This window comes from Cryptomeria japonica, chromosome 1 (genome assembly GCF_030272615.1).
Source record: "Cryptomeria japonica chromosome 1, Sugi_1.0, whole genome shotgun sequence".
NCBI lineage: Eukaryota > Viridiplantae > Streptophyta > Pinopsida > Cupressales > Cupressaceae > Cryptomeria > Cryptomeria japonica.
Window position 1 is genome coordinate 408,975,679 of NC_081405.1, and position 14,977 is coordinate 408,990,655.

At 36.9% G+C, this 14,977-nt stretch overlaps 1 protein-coding gene across 3 annotated transcripts in view; it reads left to right on the plus strand.

The window, feature by feature from the left end:
- The first annotated feature begins 2,310 nt into the window (after nucleotides 1–2,310).
- The window catches only part of LOC131065575 (protein PALE CRESS, chloroplastic), a 216,253-nt gene continuing 203,586 nt past the window's right edge, over nucleotides 2,311–14,977 (plus strand). The window contains exons 1-3 of one of the 3 annotated variants that reach the window (XM_058000148.2): nucleotides 2,311–2,628; nucleotides 2,718–2,812; nucleotides 5,016–5,210. In XM_058000148.2, the coding sequence (XP_057856131.2) occupies nucleotides 2,559–2,628; nucleotides 2,718–2,812; nucleotides 5,016–5,210 (360 nt within the window). In that variant the 5' untranslated portion in view covers nucleotides 2,311–2,558. The remainder of the gene's footprint in view (nucleotides 2,629–2,717; nucleotides 2,813–5,015; nucleotides 5,211–14,977) is intronic. The other 2 variants (XM_058000144.2, XM_058000139.2) reach the window with 2 other exon arrangements.

Below are 14,977 nucleotides of genomic sequence, written 5' to 3' on the forward strand. Positions count from 1 at the left end.
CTCACTTCACCTAGACTCACTACTGGAACTAGACAAGGAAACCCAAAGGAACCGGAAATTTTGAACCCTCAAGAGACTCCCCAAATCGGAACCTGTCCAATGGCCTTGATTTCCCTTTTTATAGAAGAAAAGGGGGCAACAAGCTTCAGGTCAAGAGACACTTGTCAACAACAGATTTACTCTCAGCAATTAGGCCTAAAAGGCCATATGCGATTCTGTTACAAAAATATTCTATATCCATGCGCTGGCACCCATGAGTCAAAATTTTCAACTGAAAAATTGGTAGAAGCAAAACTGCTCGAGCCGTGCCATTATCACCCTGATGCCTTCAGATGGAATGTGAGATCTTACGTTTTGTCCAACAAAGTGTTTCCCTTCTCGGAAGGGATACTAGGTCTCGACAAGAAGAAAAGTCGCCTCTAAACTAGAAGAGGAGCTCGAGCCTTCATGCCCAGGATCAGAGAAAGTGGAAGGGGAAACCTAAGGGGAAACATAATATGTTGGGGAGGGGTCACAACTTCCATGTAGTCACAGCGATAACTGACTGCCACTCCCCACCCAAACAAATCCTTCTTTCATTCCACTGTGGGCTCCTTTTTTGAACCCCCTGCCATCTAGTGGCAGAGTAGAAGCAGAGGATGTGTCATGCGTGGCCTTTCTTTATAAGAAAAGGCTTTCACGCCCCCTCTGACAATCCTTCTCACTTTCACAACCCCTCTAACAATAAACACACTCACACAGGAGAAAAACACCCATCTAGTATCGCAAAGCACACAACTCTATGCATGATCCTGCTCAAACATCATCTTCCTTGCAAAGGAAAGAACTGCTCTCAGAAAATGAAAAGGCTTCTTTGCTCTTCTACCAATTTAGTCACCACCCTATTATATTTATAACAAAAACACTTCTTCTAGTGATATTCAGTCACATGAAATCATCATTTTGGTGCTTTCAACTCAACCCGCCAACTATGGATTCTAGAAATCATGCCTATCAAATCCATTGCATCCTGCTAAGGTTCATCTTATGTGAATGATTTTATTCTGATCTTGTTCCTCCTTGATGTACAAATTCTACTTTAGAATCCCTGACAATAAGCAACCTCTGATTTCTCAGAGAAATCCGTGATCTCCCATCTCTAACTCAGAAACTATCCAGTCCTTTCATGCCTTTGAAACATCGTCCTTGCTTGTCTAGTCAATCTCAACTTAGTAGAAACCTTCAAACTAGTCCCTCAGGAATGAGTCGACATCCAAATGTCCCAACTTGTCGCTATCCTGTTCCATGTCGACAAGCCTGCATTCTATTTGTTCTAACTTTCCCGCGTGGGTGACAAATAATACCCTTTTAAAAATCAGTTTGAAACTCTGTCGTAGATCTTGCCCAGCTTGACGAATCAAACGATCACTAATGGTCAATCTGGCATTGACCTTCCATCGTGGCTTGTGGACCCATTAAATATGTAACATAGCGATGCCATATCATCTCCTAGCCTAACACTGTCAGCGGCCCCACCGCCGGTCTTCTTGGTCAGCTCGGGACACGTGGCATCATCTCGTGATGTTGCGGTCCATAAACTTCTTACATCTTCCTTCCTGGGGTTATGAGGGCCGTTAGATATGTTCACACTTTACTTTGTGACCACAGTGCCCACCAATCTTTGCAAATTAAAAGTCGAACATCTTTTCGCCCAGATTATAACATCACCGTCCATTGAAACACGTGCAAATTGATGGGGCCATTAGCAGTCCGGTCTTTACCTCTTGAGAACTGGTAATATGAGGATTTTGAATAGTCAAACCACCGACTCACCCTTCTCCGTCGAGGACACGTGGCGTCATCTCGCGATGCCACGGTTCATAAACTTCTTTGCATTTTCATCGGCGGGGTTGCGTGAACCGTAGGATCTATTCGCGATTTAACATACGATCACTGACGAAACACATAAGACTTTAGACTTTAGGAAAATTTAGGCGCTAGCCGAAAATACTAAAAGGGAACCGCCTAGGGTAATTTTGCGTGCAACTTAGGAAAAACCATAAAAGGACCAATCAAACACAACTTAATGCTTAGGAAAAGAAAATGAACCCGCCAATGGTAGCCGACCCTTGACTTTAAGTGGAAAAAGATAATGACGTTTAGACTTAAGATTTTTCTTTTAGAAGACTTAATAAAAAATTCATAAACCCTAAAACCTAAACCTTGAACCTTGAAGGATGACCAATATTTTGACTCAAGCACAAAATTTTTGTGGAGTCATTTTTTAGGACTATCACATTCATCCTTAAAAATTATTTAATTATTTTTAACTGTTACAAATTTCTTAAGATCACCAACTTAAATTTAAGAACTTCCATTTTTTTTCTTCAAAGCCTCCTCCAGGGAGTTCAGCCTTTATCTCCTTTCCAGTAAGATAAATGATTTGGTTGCACCAGGGGAAAGGGTGTTTGCGGCGAGGGTAATAAAAAAGCTGGTTATTGATGATTTGTCTATAGATTCATAAACATAGCATCATCTCCAAGGAGCTGCTGTTGTTGAAAGTCATCTTGTTGTGCGATATGAGTTGTGGCAGAGTGGTTGGGTTTACCTTAGTATGTTCTAGTCCTGCACCTACTCTCAGCTTCACAGGTGTGTTCTCCTCTTTTGCAATTGCAATGCTTGCTTACTTTCACGCCAGGGTTTCAAGACTATCTAATTTGGCATTGGACATTTGTCAGGTGTGAGGAGGGTATGGGGTAAAATGCACAAGCTTGGAGGTAGAGTTAGAGCCAGAGTTGTGGATGACGCTTTACCCCAGCGCTACTACGATGACGTACGCGCTGTTCAACACTTCTAATGAAAGTTATAGAAAAATCATAGATAAACTTAGTTTAATATAGAGAAGGCTTTCACTGCGCATCAAATTGTAAGGAAGAGCTTCTGGAAAAAAACTGTACATATTTTGTTTTTTAGTTTATTACCCGTTTGTGAATTGCAACTTATCCCGTGTAACCTCTTTACTACACTGGTGGTGCACCTAGGTTTATTTTGATATGGCAACACATGCAATGGTTGCTTATGAACATTCAGTTTTTTCATGCACGTTATACTTTGAAGTTTGTTCAAACTAACCATTTATAAATTCATTAGGATTATGCTATTATAAACACCCACATGCCTGCTAATACGTTCTGGAAGTTTAGAAAATGTGAGAGCACATTTATATTCACAAAGAATGGAGAGACCAACATGAGGATGAGGAATAGAGGACACGCTCATGCCTGTTAATACTGTTCTGGAAGTTTAAAAAATGTGAGAACACACTTATATTCTTTCCCATCCTTTATCATCTTGGTGTGAATTAAATCATTGATTCAAAAACTGAATACGTTGTTGTGACGAGAAGTTTTTTACCGTAATGCTACGAAGTGTTAGATGTTGTCTAACGTCTTAGCATTTTTGTGTCTATATTACAAACCTACTGCTTAAGAAGTTTTTAATATGCCACGAGTTATTGTGTTCAGTCAAGTTTGAAACGCACAAACTGAAGATGAGATTGATATCAACATTATACCCTAAGAACTTTTTAAAGTGATATAATGTTAATAGTTGTTAGACGAACTATATAACATTAATAAGATCTGAGAACCCTTATCTGCAAATAATGGAAAACGATGTGGTCTCAATGGATCAATCATTCGAACAAAAAGATACACTGACATTGCTTTTTCAAATAGGATATAACTAGCTGTTTTGGGCAAATAGGTTCATCCATTGTATGGTTTTACCTTACAGTTAATTTAGCTTAGCTGTGTTCATTACACATGTATCCATGCATACTTAGTCCCTGAACTTTCACATACTTTCCTTCACACCTCCTAGACTCTTGGCATCATCCTCACCCTATTAGTTTGGAACCCGCTAACTCATCTACCTCTTTGGCCTTTTGGCACCATAATATTCCACAATCGTTGCCCTTATTTACTCCCCATACTTCTCCAAATACCCATTCTTCCTTAGAAATCTTGTTTCCATTACCAGCTACAGTCAAGTGTACTCTCACTAGATTTGGGAATGGCTAAGAGTGTCTCTTTGCATTCCACAGTCAATTTGTATCTTATTAGCGCTGGCATTTTTATCTTCTCCTTATGCCCTTTATTCTTAATTTCCCCCCTTGATAAGGGAGAGATAAACCCAACCAAGTAAGTCTTGGACAAGCATCTCCAATGGCAAACAAGACAAAACAATTTTATAAAAGTATCCTATCAAAACAACCCGTGTTGAAAAAAATACTGATAGAATCAAGAGAAGGAGAATAACATTGCAATCTGCATGAGTCTACAAAAGAAGAGCAAGCATGCTCATCAATGACCATGAAAGGGATAACACATGATAGATAAATTTATTGAAAGACTTACTAGTTTTCTGTTAATCGGACACTCTAATTTCTCTTACCAACCTCAAGGGATGACTTGTGAAGCATGAAACCCTCTAGACATGAAGGCAGATTCTCGGTCTGGACATTTGCATTAACCTATCTATGGCAGGTTGGGACTATGCAAAGCTTCTTTAAGATTTTGGTTCTGTATTCTTCTACTCCCTTAGAACATTTTTATGGTCATCATTTCTGTCTTGGTTACTATCTGTTCTCCAAGACAGCCTAGCTTCAGTTGTCTTTATGTTGCATTTCCTTTCTTTTTAACTTACTGCTTTCCATGCCCTTAGGATGTCTTTTTTACAAGTTTCTTGTTCATCACCATTTCCGCATTCTGTCTAGTTTAGCTTTCATTCACAATGTTTCAGTTGTAATTGAACTGAAAGAAATATGTTAAAAATTTGCAACCAGATGATGTTCCACATAAAATATATGGATGTTGTTTAATTTCAAATTACAAAAACAGCACTTTTGTAACCTTATAATTCCTTGAGCTTTGAAACTATAACTGGCTTGTTAGATATTCTATATTTGATCAGTTGTTTCTAAAGAGTTACAAAGGTTATCATATTGTTTTGACATTTTGGAGTGGTTTGTACAGGAGTGGCAGGCAAAGCAACGTAAAAAAACAAAGGAATTACAGAGGAGGAGGAAACAAGAGGAAGCTGAGGAGGAGAAAAAAGTGGAAGAGATGCGAGAAATTGCTTCTCGTTTTAGTGGTTACCCAGAAAAAGAAATCAGGAGGGCCAAACACCTGGTTTCAAATTTCATAAAGTCAGGTGAAGATGTTGAAGAGGTATGCTTCTCTGAGTAGAGTGTTTCTTATTCGATAGAAAGCAGTTGAAGTGGCTCTTGGTGACAAGAGAAGGGGTTTGAATCATGTAGAGTCCACATATCTGAATAAACATTTACTTGTTCGTATTTCCTCCATTGTTTTGTAAATTTTCTTAGTGGAGCACTATAACACCAAAACCAGTATTCCGAAAAAATTTCAGTGGTCAAATTGTAGTTAGTAATTATGTCATTCTGGTTATGTTATCAATCTAGTTAAGTATCGTTTTGAGCAAATGATCAAGTTGTCAAAATGTTGGTATACTTTAGTCAAAATCAACAATGTTTCAGATTGCTTGACAGAGGAGAGACATAATGGATAAAGATGATCAAACTCTTGAATTGCTAGCATTAAATTAGAATGGAGGAAATGTCAAAAGATTTGAACCTGAATGAAAGATTAGCAAGTATCAAAGGGAATTCTTCAAGCACTTCATTTAAGTGATGTATTAGCCAAAGTCAATGCGAGAGGAAAGCAATAGGTTTGATCACCAAATCCAAAATGACAAGAATCCAAGCAAACCACACCATGAAAGAAATCATCTCGTCCCATTTATTATTACACATTTTCAGTGGTTGCTGTTGAATCAAGGAAGGGTTGCATCCTTTTCTTAAACAGTTATGATGGTCAAAGAAAATATGACAAGGCAGGGATGACTTTGAGTGTGAAGAAAAGGCACATCTTTTGGCTGGTGATAACAGGATATATTGCCCATAGTGGCTAACAAGTGTGACCAATATCAAATTTCCAAAGAATTAATTTTTCACACTATTTAAATGGCTATGCCAAGAAAAGTGCATGACTGTAATGACCCCCCCCTATTTGAGCCAATTTTTTTGTACTCTTCTCATGAACATTATGTCAAATAGTTTGCAGGTTTAAGTTTCAGATTTGTGAACATTTCATTGCATAATGATGATGGTATTCGTATAAGAAATGAAACATAGATAGTATGCCTTCTCTAGAAGGAAACACCATGTAAATTCTGAGAATGAATTCCAAACACATTTTGAAACAAACCAAGTCTGACCTTATTAATACTCTTGAGGGGCTGCAATGCAAGAAAGGTGTCTGAGCATAATTGTGATATAGATCTGAGCACCCAAAGCTTTCAATATGCTGGTGTCAAAGTACATTAAACAGTCTTGAAATCACTATCGTTGCACTCAGAAACAACACAGCAGCTCTAATACAAATTCTCAATCTGCAATGTCTTTGCAGCTCTTCACCAATTATTTTGCAGCTACAGCAAAGAATGAAGAAGCAACCAGTGGACACAAAGGCAGCAACTGTATGACTTTTCTAGTCATAAACTTTAGTAACCAGCTTCAGGAAATTAAAATGAACAGTTCCCAGCACTCATCAATCATCCACGAATAATTCCCAGCTCCTCAAAACTGAATCTCTCAAACCCATCAAATTGAACAAACAAACTTCACAAATTTCAAAAGAACTTACCTGCCAAATCCTCGGCAGAGATTTTCCGTTGAAACCTCCAACAGTCTAAAAGTGAAGCACAATGGTGAATCTTGGATGAATCCACACCAAAGATGGATTCGGGTTTCCATCCAAAACCACTGAGAAACTCCAAGGGTTTCCGTCCTCAGATTTCCTACAAATGAAGCTAGAGCTTCCAACTTCTCAAGAAAGAAAATAAATTAACCAAGTATATCTCAAATGAGCTCCCAAGTGTCTTTTTATAGTGGTTTCATCCTAATACCCTAATTAGGGTTTGCATATTTTAAATTAAAAGTCACTTTATAAAATAAATTTTATTATTTATAATGTCACTTTATTACACTACTTTATAAAGTCATTTTATCATATTAAATAACATAAAGTTAAATACTTAATTTAACTTTATTATTCAAACATTATTTAATATAACATCTATAAAACTCTAGTCTCCATGACACTATCAACTTCTGCAATAACTGACTATCCAGAAATAGCCATGATAATCACTGATCATCCTGTGACTTACTATAAATAGTAAGTATGACCAAAAGTGACCAAAAAGAGCTCTGGAAGGTACAGACAAAACCTGCTAACCAAAGTTGTTGCCTGTTGAAGCTGGGAGGAGACTGAACTATGACAAGTTGTTGGAAATAGCAGTTACTATAAATGGTAACTGCTAAAAAAATAGTAAATCATCACAGATTCCCAACTAACCAAATGTCGAAATTGACACTTACTAAAAATAGTAATTCTCAGACCAGTTGCCCAAAATCACCCTAGAATGTGTTAGACAACTCCAAAACATTCTTTGAGAAACTGGAAACCTCTAGGAACAGGGCAACCCTATCAGAATTGGAAGGCATAAAAATGGGGACTTTACAGTGACCAAGGTGGCTCCACTGGCTGACAAGTGTGAAAAAGGAAGGGAGAAATAAAACTAAGTCAAATTTTGCACCAGTAAAGTGGCATTGCTACTGAAAAACTGCAACTAGGGTGGCAAGGGTGGTCAAAATGTCGGACAAAGTAAAAACATAGGAGCATGTCACCTTTTTAAGATGGCAAAATCACTCAAAAGTGGAAACACAATTGGTTGTAATGCTAAGATTGCATTTTTCTAGTGGCTTTGCCACCTTAAAATAGTGATTCAATTGGTAGTCATGGCTGAAATATGCAACTCTCAGCAAAGACCTCAACTTTTAGTTATTTCAGGCCTTTCAAAGTTGGTTATAAAGGTCAAAAAGCATGATATTAAACAATATTATCCTTTCATCATAGCAGTGGCACTTATAAAAGGTGACCAAGCAGGTGAGATGAAAGAAATATGCAACCAGATGACTAAAGTGACTAAAATGATATGACATCATCCAAACTGAAGGATTAGGATGGAAAAAGCGATTTGAATAAGGAGAAAGCTGAGTTAAAGCAATAAAGGAGCCTATTTCATGCATTTTCACTGTTTTTTTTATAAGGAGAAAACATAGTTAAAGCAATAAAAGAGCCTATTTCACACATTTCAGTTTTTTGTTGCCTCTTTGTAATATATTGCACAACCTTTGCAGCAAGATGAGACACATAAAAATGGGGTGCTAACACATGCTACTCAACCAAAGTAAAAGGTGAAATGTTTTTTATTATTACAAATCTGGACATGTTAAGTAAAAAGGTAAGAGAATACTGCAATCTACCCCTCAAGAAACATGGTGAAGATGATATGGTTGCTATTGAGGAAGGGCATGATTCAAATGGTGAGTTTGCTCTCATGGTATCTCTTTTAGATAACATTGACAACAATTACTAGTTCTTTGACTCAGGGGCATCAAAACATTTCACATGTCAAAAAGATTGGTATATCAGGTTCATTGTTGATACTAGTCATATGGATATGCTTTTACTTGGTGATGGTAGATCACATATGATTGAAGGGATATGTGATGTTAGTTTTGTTCAAAATGATTCTCTCAAGTTTTTAGTGCACAATGTTAAATATGTATTATGCCATGAATACAAATCTATTATGTATTAGTGTATTGAAAACCCTAATATCCAGGTTAAGTTTTGTGGAAAGAAATGCATTGTGTTTGATGTGGAACATGATATAATTGTTGCCTTGGAAATTGAGCAAGGGGGCTTCTATAAGTATATTGATCCCACTAGGATTAACTTGCATGCCTCAGCTATCAAAGATAATGCCAATATACTTTGGATTAAAAGATATGGTCTTTTAAATCTTCAATATTTGGTCCAACTCAACATAACTGATATGGTTTAAGAGCTGACCATAGACAAGAAAAATATAATTTGTTGTAGGTGTTTGCATTGAAAAGTAGATGAGGAAGCCATTTCCTTTAGAAGGTGTTTGATATGCTAAGGGGCTTTAGGATCTAATTAATGTAGATCATTGTGAGAGATGATTTCTCTAGGAAGATGTGTGTAATGTCCCCAATTTTCGCTTGGGTCGGCTAGTCCAATTTTAAATAAAATATTAAATAATAAATAAATTAAATTTATAAGTAAATGAAATTATTAAATAAATTTATAATTCCTCTTGTGCCAACCTATAGAAAGTATTATTAAATAAATTCAAATAAGCTTGGGCTGACCAGTGCAAACCATTAATGAGTCTGTTTCCTTTCTTGGACGACTTAAAAGAGAAATCAATATATATGCAATGAGGTGATAGAAGGAGGGGAAGTTTTATCATCTTGTGCATTACATGAATGCAACCATTTCATTAGACGGAAATCCGAGAGGTGTAAGGAGGTGGGACGAAAACCCTACCATTTGGAGAATATAGTAGAGGAGCTCGGATGTAGACCCTAGTCTCTCATCTCTAAGTTGATTCACCAAGAGAGATATAGGAGGAGCATTAATATTCAGTTTTGTATTTGCATTCTATAGAAGTAGTTGTTAGTCATGGAGGTTCCTGGAGCTTTGTTGCCCTGATCTGAGAGGCATCGCATAGGAGTTGATGGTGCTATTCTAAGGTGCCAATATCGTTTGTTCCCTGAGATACCTATATTGATATGCGTTTGGGCCAGTGTAATCGGCTCTAGATCCTGCATTACATATATCAATAGGATAGTAAAAGGAGCGCACTTGAATGGAGAAATATCTAGACTTTGAGGTTAATATGTTATCTTGGCATTCAATTTTGATGTGTAGTTGCAAATTGCTCGAGGACAAGCAATCTCTAGGATGGAAGGATTGAAATGTCTTTAATTTTTGCTTGGGTTGGCCAGCCCAATGATAAATAAAATATTAAATAATAAATAAATAAAATTATTAAATAAATTTATAATTGCTCCTGGGCTGACCTATAGAAAGATTATTATTAAATAAATTCAAATAAGCTTGGGTAGACTAGTGCAAACCATTTATGAGTTGGTTTCCTTTCTTGGCAGACTTAAAAGAGCAATCAATATCATAGTTCTGGGACTCACCAGGACTCGCTTGAACTCAATGAGTCTCGAGTTGGGTGAACTTGGGCGAGTCCCAGGGGCCCAAACTGGGGCTCATCTAAGTTTAGAGTGAGACTTGAGACTCGCGGACTTGGCTTAGACCCAACGAGTCTCGATGTCTAGACTCAGACATAATCAATTTTTTTTTTAAATCTCAAAAAATAACAAATATAAACATTTTTTGACATTTAAAAAAAAAATCGTGTCTGAAAACCCTAAAATGTTTTTAAAAGCATTGATGAGAGCCAATTATGTTCCATTTTATGCCATATTTTAGCCTATTTCATGCACCTTCATACACATTCCCACGTTCCATTTCCATTCCATATTATACCATTTTACCATTTTATGTTGAATATAATTTAATATATATAAGTAATATTTAATTTAGTTTTTAGATGAAATATATGAATAATGAATATTAGATTGTATTTACTAATATTTACTTCATATAGTTTGTAGCATGCTATTGGAGGAGAAGAGAACAAAATTCCTACAGCCCGTGAATACATTTGGCAACAAATAATTTCATCTATTAATCTTTTGTTATGTAATTATTTGTTGTGCTAAATATTAGCTATTTTGTTATAACAACAAATAATTCATTTTCATACTCATATGACATGAAATAGTATGAATCATTTGTTGTTGCAACTAATAAAGTTGTGATGTACACAGGCCAAAAAAATAGCTATTTTCATAGCACAACAAACTCCTATTTTTATGACACAACAAATTCCTATATTTGTTGCCGATTTTATTCCACCCGTCAAGCCATAAAATGCCAAAAGATGTGGAAACAAAATAGGAGCAAATGCCACAAAATAGGGCTGAAAAAAATATAATAGGTGGAGGAGAAAAACATATGAATAATATATATATTTTTTTGCGAAGTAATTAGCTGCAGGGGGGCAGCACCCATTTATATTAATATTAAAAAGATTACATTATGGAGTTTTCTGCTATTTGCTGATATTGCTATATCCTGCCATCCTAACCACGTATCTATCAATCCTATCCCCACATCTATCCAGCCCTTACAAAAACAAAAATGGGCTATACTTATAAACAACTAGAAGGCAGGATCTTCAAATTCTGCGATAAACGACCCATAACATATCACATACCCAACCTATACCATATACTACTAATCACAGAATCGAACACAAAAAGGCCAAGATACAAAATGGCCAACTGCCAATACTTCAAATTTAAAAACAAAAAAAGATTTCAAACCACCCCAATGTCAGCATCCTCCGACACCAGGGCTTCTGGATCACCATCTTCCTACCCCTCAGAGTCCTGCTCCTGCTCCAATGCCTTGGGGGCCAGCATCGCTCTCAGAACCACCAGACATTCCATTCCATGGTCAGCATGCGCCTCCGAATCCGCCATCTCCTTCGGGAGCATATAATCCTTTGCATTCCAATCCTCACCACGACCCAGGCCCCACACATTGTCAGGATCCTCTTCTCCATTCTCTAGAATTCCAATGTCCTGTCGCCTATCCAGACCTTCCACTAACACATACTGCTTCTTCCAAGCTTTGCCAAAGCCAAGAAGAATCCTAGTGACATGCAACAGGAAAGAGATGTTGCGGTCCTTGCCTTCCCACTCTGCAACCAGGTTTTGCTGCTCCAGGGTTTGAACAACTACAAACATCTTCACCTCAACACCAGTGCCAACGGACATGTAGTAATTTTGTGGAAGAGGGGTGCACAAATTCTCATCAACATTATCCAAAACCGCATCAATTTCCCCTAGAAAGCAGTGCTTGAAAACCATTTGAGTGATCTTTTTCACTCGCGGCTTGCTGACCCCCATATAGAGCAACATGGCTACAAACATGGCCGGGATGTTTGAGTTAACCCAATGCCATTTGTCGTTTTGTTGCCTCCAACATATGAATAATATATATTGAAAACAATAATGCAACGTAAATAGAATATAGTTTAGAATTTGTTATATGCCTTTCATCATATAAAGGCAATATCAGAAAGGAGACTGGGGGTAGACAGAGCAGACTTTGTATCATTTTTGTCTGGTAAATAAAGCAACATTTCTTTTGATAATACTGACATAAGAAAGCTTCCATTTTCTCCATTGTGCGAACTAGGAGCAAGGGCGCACTCCTCGGGGAAGCTCGGTGACGTTTGTTTTTTGTTTGTGTTATTTCTTTTTTAGTTTTAAAACTTTAATAGTTGTGTGATATAAATTTCGATATTTAAATATAAGTTTAGTTTGATAAAATATTTTGTGATTTGAGTTTGGTATGTAATAGTTCATTAAAGTTTGATTTCGGTATTATTGATTTGATGAGAAGGTTCGTCAATTGTTAATAAATTGTTTGTTTTAGAATTTAAGGTTTGTGCAGTTTCTCTTGCCAGGAAGTGACAGTTCCTGTCGCCAAAATCATTTTGATTTGCAATAGGTTTATTTTTCATAGCTGCGTTCATAACCACTCATCTCACAACTTTCACCCCTTTTTGGCATATAGCCCTAACACCTTTCACAAGTTTACGATTCTTGGATTGATATTTAGACCAAGCTGAAACTAGTTTATTCCTTACCCTAGTGTTGGTCTATCAAGCATCATTTCACGCAATACAAATATCATTTTGTTCTCTTCACTCTCTCTTCTCTTTTTTTCTCTAAATCTTTTTTTTTGTAGTATAACCCCTGAACCCCCATTTCCAGCCCACAGGGATTCCGTTTCCCCACAACCCTTCTTTCATTGGTTTTTTCTCACATCTAACACCTTGTGTCGCTTATCATTGCTAACCTCAAACCCAATAGTGTCTCCACTCCCAAACCTCCACTAGTTAGTGGGACCTACCTTAGATGCCTTCATAGGAGGGATGTAGGCTTCTTTAAGCCATAGACTTCTTGTTATTATTTTGATATTTGTTTGGAACATTTGATGTCATGAATTTCATATTCCATGAGTTTTGTATACATTTGACAGTATTTAAATATCTAAGCGTGCTATTTCCTTCAACTATAATTTGCATTTATAATTATGTGATCGATGTATGCTTGTGTATGTGATCAAATTAGCTTCTAATTGATGTTATTGTGCCTTTAAGGTTTATTTAATAAAGGGTGCATGCGACAAGTTTTAAATCCTTAAAAATCTCTAAATTTCTCTAGTTTTTCACTTGTCGAGTCTTTGCTGAGCTTGCGTCGAGTTTTTTTGCTGAGTCCTAAGTCTTGAGTCCGAGTCTCATTTTTATGATCAATATATATGCAATGAAGGTGATAGAATGGGGGTGAGTTTTATTATCTTGTGCATTACACGAATGCAACTGCTTCTTCAGATGAAAACCTAAGAGGTGTGTGGTGGTGGGACAAAAATCTTGCCATTTGGAGAATATAGGAGAGGAGCTTGGATGCAGACCCGAGTTTCTCATCTCTAAGTTGATTCAGCAAGAAAGCTACAAGAGGAGCATTAATATTCAGTTTTGTATTTGCATTCTACAGAAGTAGCTGTTAGTCATGGAGGTACCTGGAGTTGTGTAGCCTTGATCTGAGAGGCATCGCATAGGAGTTGATGGTGCCATTCTAAGGTGCCAATATTGTTTGTTCCCTAAGCTAGCTATATTGATTTAGTGCACTTTTTGCAATAATTACATTGTATGAGATGACATCTCTTCGAGGCATTCTTACAAATAGCTCATGCATTATATGTTTTCACATTTTGTTTGCATGTGGACTGGAACATTTTGTAACTATGACATATAACAAATAACTTCCTTCTCTCTCTTTCATGCTTCGATGAAGGTCCACATGTTGTTGAAATCTCCCACATGGGCGCAGACAAGGATGCTGGTAGGGGTCGTGAAGTGTTGCTTTACGTGTGCCAATTACATTTGCTTGAAAGTTTCTGAAACCTTTTCAACAAGTTCATTTTGCCCAGGTCCAATATATTTCCTTGAATATTTTTGGAGCCATTTAAAAAAAAATCTTTTACTTGCTGAGGTCGTGAAATTGAGTGTTTGCATACCAACTACAAAAATCTTCCCCAAACTTTCTTAACAATCCATTTGCGAATAATATCCTATAATCACTAATTTCCATATGATATCTCTTTAAGGAATTTTGGCCAAACGGCTTGCATCATGCCAATGCTTATGTATTTTACATGCAATTTGTGACTACAACAGTGCTTTGTTGGATGTCCATCATTGTTGCAAAGTTCTCATACATGGCACGGGAAAGAAGGAAGTTGGTAAGATTATGGAGTTTTTTCTTACATCTGCGAGTTATATTCACTCGAAAGTCTCTAAAACCTTCTCATTAAAAACATTTTGTGCATATCCTCAATCTTCCTTTATGATGTGCCAGCATTCACTTAAGGCATTTTGTCAAAAATATCTCGTAAGTTTATTCTTCAACATTGTGCAAACATGCCTTTTATGCTAGTTGTAGCCACAACCAATGTAATAGATTTCTGTACCTTTCACATTCTAATAAATGTGCACATCTTGGAGTCATGGCATGCCATGAGATGAGGTATTTGTGCGGATTAGTTCGAATGCCAGTGTTGTGCTTCAGCTTGTTGGAATTTAGCTTTATGCCTGTTGATTGCATTTTCTTGAATTTTTTAAAGCCTTTTCATCAAATCTATCATGTATGTATTCTGCAATCATGGCATTTTATTTCTTGTGATGACATCTCTCCGAGGCATTGTGTCAGACAATTCAGGCGCATTGTCTATGATTCCACATTTTTGCACGTGTATCCAACTAAAATATCTGATAAACTTTTCCTACTGATATGCTTTGATTCATGTCCATAACTGTGTTCAAAGCTTCC